Source organism: Neltuma alba, unplaced genomic scaffold (assembly GCF_004799145.2).
Source record: "Neltuma alba isolate B1F8T4 unplaced genomic scaffold, ASM479914v2 tig00001590_pilon, whole genome shotgun sequence".
Taxonomy (NCBI): Eukaryota; Viridiplantae; Streptophyta; class Magnoliopsida; order Fabales; family Fabaceae; genus Neltuma; species Neltuma alba.
The window spans coordinates 1-6,167 of NW_021632520.1; the positions used below are offsets into that span (position 1 = coordinate 1).

Genomic DNA, 6,167 nt, shown 5'->3' on the forward strand with positions numbered 1-6,167 from the left:
TAATCAAATTAAAAATTTAGCATGAGTTTAAGAATGGGTTAACATGATTTTATAAGTTAAAAACATAAAAATGGTAATTTGGTGAGTGAATTTGTAGGTTCAATCAAGTTTATAGCTATCACTAATTTAATAGTGAGTTGACACAATTTTATAAACTAAAACTGTAAAACAATTAAACACGAGAACTAACATGTGAGTTTGATAATAATGAAGACTATTCCACTAAAGAGGATTGCATTGTCAAATAGCCAGTGAAACTGTTTTTATTTTTATTTTTATTTTATTTCCAATGCCTTAGGAGGATAAGTATGGTTTTTAAATAATGTTTAAATTATAAATATTTACGATTTTTCTTCCATATAAGAGATAGAGACTTTACACCCCGATGACCATGGAGAGAAGACCCAAGAGAGACAGGCCATTCTGTACATTATAAATAATAAGGGTTAATGCTATTAAGCCTAGGTTTTTAAAGACAAATATGGTTTAATAGTGGAACTTTGAGTGCATTATAATAGATTGGAACTAACTTTTATTCAATTTTCTATAAATCAATTATGAATGCACATGCTTGGCTGCTAGTTGACCTTTTAATTATTATTCCTCCAGTGTTAAATATAATAGCTAAATAATTACTTTATAAATATTATAAAAATTATTTTAAGTTAAGTATTTATAAAAAAATGTGTCAAGTTTTCTAAAGTCTCCCTTTTAATAATTTTCATTGGATACTATGTCTTTGATTGGAAAAACTAATATCTGCAATTAATAAAAAATTTAGAAAAATTATAAATTTAGGAGACAAAATAAATTATCAATTACGGTTTTATATTTAAAATCAAAATAAATTCATATAGTAAATATTATATTTGGAACAAGAGGGAGTATTAAATTTGCCTAACTACAATAATGCATGTGCATCATTCAGTTTTGAGCTCCAGTACAGGAAGTTACAAGTCAAACCCGCCATTTTGATTTATTTTATTGATTGGGGTTTTTAAATTGAGAACAATTAATGGAAGTAAAGGAAACATCAATTCATTTTTTTTTTTGGGAATTAATTGTTTGATGGAGGGATGACTTAGACTTATTTTATTATAATTGGAGGAGGTCATATGCTTTGTACATAGCCTAAAATGAATTCCGCGTTCTTCACAACTTAATAAAAGTTGTGACTCACTATTGTTTTTTTATTAATGATTATACTTATATAATTTATATTGGACTCATATGTCAATTATATGCGTGGTTTTAAATAAAAATATATTTATATATAGATGTTGATCGATAGTATATTTTCTTATTAATTAGATCTACTTCAATTTCTTCCGTTATTGGATCTGAAATAAAGCATTTTAATTTAATTAATATATATGTGTGTTGAAATATTTTTTGGAATATAGATTAATAAAAAAAATTCAAACTCAATATAGTCATATTTTCAACAAAATTTAAAAAACATTGTGGAATTAAGAAAGCAGGCACTCCTTTAATTTGATATTCTCTAAACTTGCATATTTTTAAATTAATCCATAAGCGTATCTGTTTTCCAAACAAGGGTATGAAAGCAACTCCACCATTACGTAAACGTATCTATCTATTCAAATTATTGAAGATTAGCACAATGACTAGTTAATTAATGATAATAAACAATAATATCCGAAATAATATAATAAATATCATGACATATGTATCTCTAAATATTCTTGTTCTACAATGATCGATTCCTTATTCCAATAGGGGAGAGGAGAGACCAAGGAAAAGACTTCTTCTCAGATCTCTCTCTCTCTCTCTCTCTCTCTCTATGTAGTTTATGGGAACATCTATATAGGGCTAGGCTTCTTATTGTTAAAATTTGCAGCTAAAGACGATTGTGATCATTATATTGAGAGTTACATGAGCATGGAGACGTTGGATGAGATGCTTGTGTCAAGCTGGTATAATGCTCGTTCCTCCGTGCCATCATCGTACATACAGCCACCGGAATGCCGACCGGGGAATCTAGCTGCTGCTTCCAGCGAGACAATTCCGGTGATAGATCTTGGAGGACATGATCGAGCTGATATTGTGAGGCATGTCTTGAAAGCTTCCGAGGAGTATGGATTTTTCCAGGTTTCTTAATCTTTTCCCTACTTTCTGAGATAAATCTCATCTTGAATCTCCTCTCTCTCTCTCTCTCTCTCTCTCTCTCTGATGTCTTTATCAAGTGCATATATATATACACCACCTTTTGATCCTAAATATATAGGGGCTAGTTGAAGTATTTGTTTTGGTCTAAAATATAAAACCTCAATTCATTGTGTTCTAAATTTATAAACTTTTTCTCAAGTTATCTTTATTGATTGCATATATGAAAGGGATTTCCATCAATGGGGTACTGCACATAATGATCTAAAAGGGATTATTATAGAGAAATCAATAAATATTTATTATAAATAACTAACTTAGCTAATTTTCTTAATATCTATAAATTAGCTATCTAGTTCCTATAATCAAGATTGAAGGAAGTGTGTGTATGTGTGCGTGCTTCTCCTAATCGATTTAATGGTAACCCCTAGCTATCAATTAAACTGTGAAGTAGGTGGTGAACCATGGAGTTTCGAAGGATTTGATGGATGAGACTGTGAGCATTTACAAGGAATTTCATGCGATGTCTGGGAAGGAGAAGATAGAGGAATGCTCAAAGGACCCAAATGGAAGCTGCAAGCTGTACACAAGCAGCCAGAATCACAAGAGAGACGCAATTCAGTATTGGAAGGACTCGTTGACTCACCCGTGTCCTCCTTCTGGAGACTTCATTCAGTATTGGCCTCACAAACCAACTAATTATCGGTAATAATTAAGTCAACATTATAACAATCCTCTACACCTTAATATAGGAGTCAGATAATAATTGGCGAGAAAGAAGAATTAGATAACTAATTAACAAATATTAAGAAAATTAGTTATTATTGTAAAAATGTGTTTTGATTTCTCTAAAATACCTCATTTACTTGTTTTCATTGGAAAACCGCATCGATAAAAGACTCTTTTAATGTTTGCTAAGTTGATTGAGAATTTACATTACATAGAATAATCATATATTTAAAATCAGAGGGAGTGATTCAGAATGTATATATTATTATTTTGTAACCCTTTTGAGTTTTTCATTGTAGTTCATTCCATATCATTACATAGAATAATCAAACATCGATGAAATATTCGCCTTCAATTAGATGACCAAAAATTTAATTCCAAAAAAACTAAAGACGTAACGAGAAAATCTAGGTCACCCGGCTGCATTAATATTATCAAAATTATAAATATATTTGAAAGATAGAATCAACTTGTATTCAATTCTTTCCCAACATCACACAAGTAAACTTTCTCTAATTTCTCTTGATTAAATTAAACAATTAATTGTAACAACTAACATGATTTCTTTCGGTTTTCCTTAGTGAGGTTGTTGGGAAATACACAAGAGAACTGAGAAAACTGGGGTTGAAAATTCTGGAGCTGCTTTGTGAAGGGTTAGGACTAAACCCTGGTTATTTCAGTGGAGATCTTTCTGAAAATCCAATGATATTGGTTCATCACTATCCTCCTTGCCCTGACCCAAGTTTAACCCTAGGCTTGGCAAAGCACAGAGACCCTACACTCATAACCATTCTGCTTCAAGAGGAACATGTTCAAGGACTTCAAGTTGTCAAGGATGGACAATGGATTGGAGTTGAACCTATTCCTAATGCCTTTGTGGTTAACATAGGGCTCATCTTACAGGTATTATTTATATTTCATATAAAAAAGTATCATTAATTGCCGATTGCATAGTTTTGTCCGTAAATAATGTATTCTCTTTTGTCTTAAATACAAGAACTTTTTTTTTTTTGCCATCGTTAAATATAAAAACTAGATAATTATTTTGCAAAGATTAAAAAAATTAGTTACTAAGTTAATTGTTTGTTTAAAAAAAGTGTATGTTGCTTTTCGTAAAATATTCTAATCATTTGCATTAAAACTATTTCTTGATAGAAACTTCCTTAATATATACAATAAAAAAATATGCCTGTTGGAAAAAATTATAAATTTGAGAAATAAAATAGACTGATATTTTACATTTAAGAACAAAATAAAACCCCCAACTAGCTAGCCCCTACGTTTGGAATAAGGGAGTATGTTACTTATACATATATTGGTTTATGCCTGGGTGATGTATGCCATTATTATTCCAATTGTTATTGTCGTTGACATAATCAAGTTTGTACGGACAAAGAAGGAAATGTTTTCTTAAAATAAATGATTACGTCAATCAGTTTAGTTAATTAATATGAGTATGATTCATTGTATATAGTTACGCTATTGACATGAACTAGTAAGCTTACGGCATGTCCCACCTTGCAAACCTGAATGTTCCTAACAGTAATTAAACTTTTTATTTGATCTGTCTGTTTTACTTAACTCAATAGCTTGATTAACTATATTTGACTGAAACAGATAATCAGTAATGGAAGGCTTATTGGTGCTGAACACCGAGTAGTGACAAATTCAAGCACTTCACGAACAAGTGTTTCCTATTTCGTTTATCCTTCAAATGAAAGCATTATAGAGGCTGCAAAAGTTTTAGTCAATGGAAGCTCCACACCAACTTACAGATCCATGACATGTGCAGAGTTTCGAGGAAATTTCTTCAGCAAAGGTCCCAAGGTTGAAGATGAATTGCACTCCTAAATAAATCTAATTGACAAGCAAAAGAAACTGAAGCTGAAAGTCAAGTCGTTATGACTTTTCAGACTATAGAAACTGCTTCATGTAATTATTAACTAAAAGTCTGTGCAACATTCAAATAAGCTAGAAAGTAAAAATAAGAATGAAGCGATATAGTAATTAAGGTTTTTATAAATCTATAAAATGATACAATTATGGCGACTTACATATGGTATACGTAATTGTTTTCTTTTATATCGATGGGAATGAGAGAAATCTGTAAACATGTAATGCAAGTTGCTGTACTACTGTTTTCTGTAATATATATATATATATGTGTGTGTGTGTGTGTGTGTGTGTGTGTATGATACATTGTCTGTTGTCTTTCACGTTGGTTAATTATTGAACCTAAAGAGTACTATTTGTCACACCCTTATTTTAATACCTTTCTACGCAAACTGATACGAAGAATCTTAGAAGTCCATAGGTCAAGAAAGAACCGAATCTTAATTTTCAAACTCACTTTTCTGTTTACGATTCTTGTGGTGTTTTCATTTTTTTTTTGGGTCTAATTAACTTTAAACATTATAATTAATTCTAAAAAATCGCGTCACATTACTTCTAGTTCTTTATTTAAAACCTTTGAATCCTCTATAAGCAAAAAAAAAAAAAGCATTTGGATGTGTGTTAACCTCTAGATTTTCATGTCATTTCAGCACATTTTTCTTAAGCTTTTGATACTTTTTGGTGCATTGGTGCATATTTTAATACTCAAAGATAGGAAAATATGCATGATGTCTTTGGTTTACACATTATTGCTTAATTGTGCATATTTTGGCTTTAATCTTTGCTATTTATGAGCTTATAGAGTTGCTCTTTTGCAAGGTATATTTTGATCCAAGAATTAAATGTCAAGCCGACTTTGGAAGCCTTTCAAAGATTTTGAGGATCAAGGTTGTGTCATGAAGGTATTATAAGAACAAAGAAGAATCATTAGAAGTGAAAACATGGGTAGAGATCCTTATTTGATGTAGAAGGAGTTTAATTTTCCAGAAGCAAAGTGAGCCGCAGTGCTCTCTAACGTAGCTGCAGCCCAACTGAAATAGAGACAAACTTGGCCACAGCATACTCGCTGATAGCAAAATGCATAGCTCAACTAAGCCTACAAATTTTGACCTTGGATGGCATTCTACACGTCTTGGGCATTCTTGGGAGCTTTGTGTGCTACGGTTTGGGTGTTTGAAGAGTTTGGAACAAGAGATTGAGCTTTGAAAGAGATTTGGAGCTTCATCTTCTTGTTTTTTTCTACTTCTCCCTCCATTTCCTCTCTTGTAATTTGCTATGACTACGAATTTCCTTTGCATTTGTGGCTTGTGGCTAACTATAAGTAGCTAAATAGTTTGTTCTAGGATTATTTTGAACCCTTGTATGGATTAACTCTTGATTGCTCCTTTCTCTTTGTGATTAATGACATATATGTGTTT

General features: G+C 31.2%; 1 protein-coding gene across 2 annotated transcripts; it reads left to right on the forward strand.

The window, feature by feature from the left end:
- The first annotated feature begins 1,785 nt into the window (after positions 1-1,785).
- On the forward strand, positions 1,786-5,850 carry LOC114759387 (protein DOWNY MILDEW RESISTANCE 6-like). Of its 2 annotated transcripts, XM_028948559.1 has the most exons (5): positions 1,786-2,112; positions 2,582-2,832; positions 3,438-3,759; positions 4,474-4,683; positions 5,569-5,850. In XM_028948559.1, the coding sequence occupies exons 1-5, from the start codon at positions 1,897-1,899 to the stop codon at positions 5,647-5,649; spliced, it is 1,080 nt and encodes a 359-aa protein (XP_028804392.1). In that variant the 5' UTR covers positions 1,786-1,896; the 3' UTR covers positions 5,650-5,850. The 2 variants fall into 2 exon arrangements, with proteins under 2 accessions (XP_028804392.1, XP_028804398.1); XM_028948565.1 differs by lacking the exon at positions 5,569-5,850 and having other exon boundaries at positions 4,474-5,000.
- Positions 5,851-6,167: the final 317 nt, after the last annotated feature.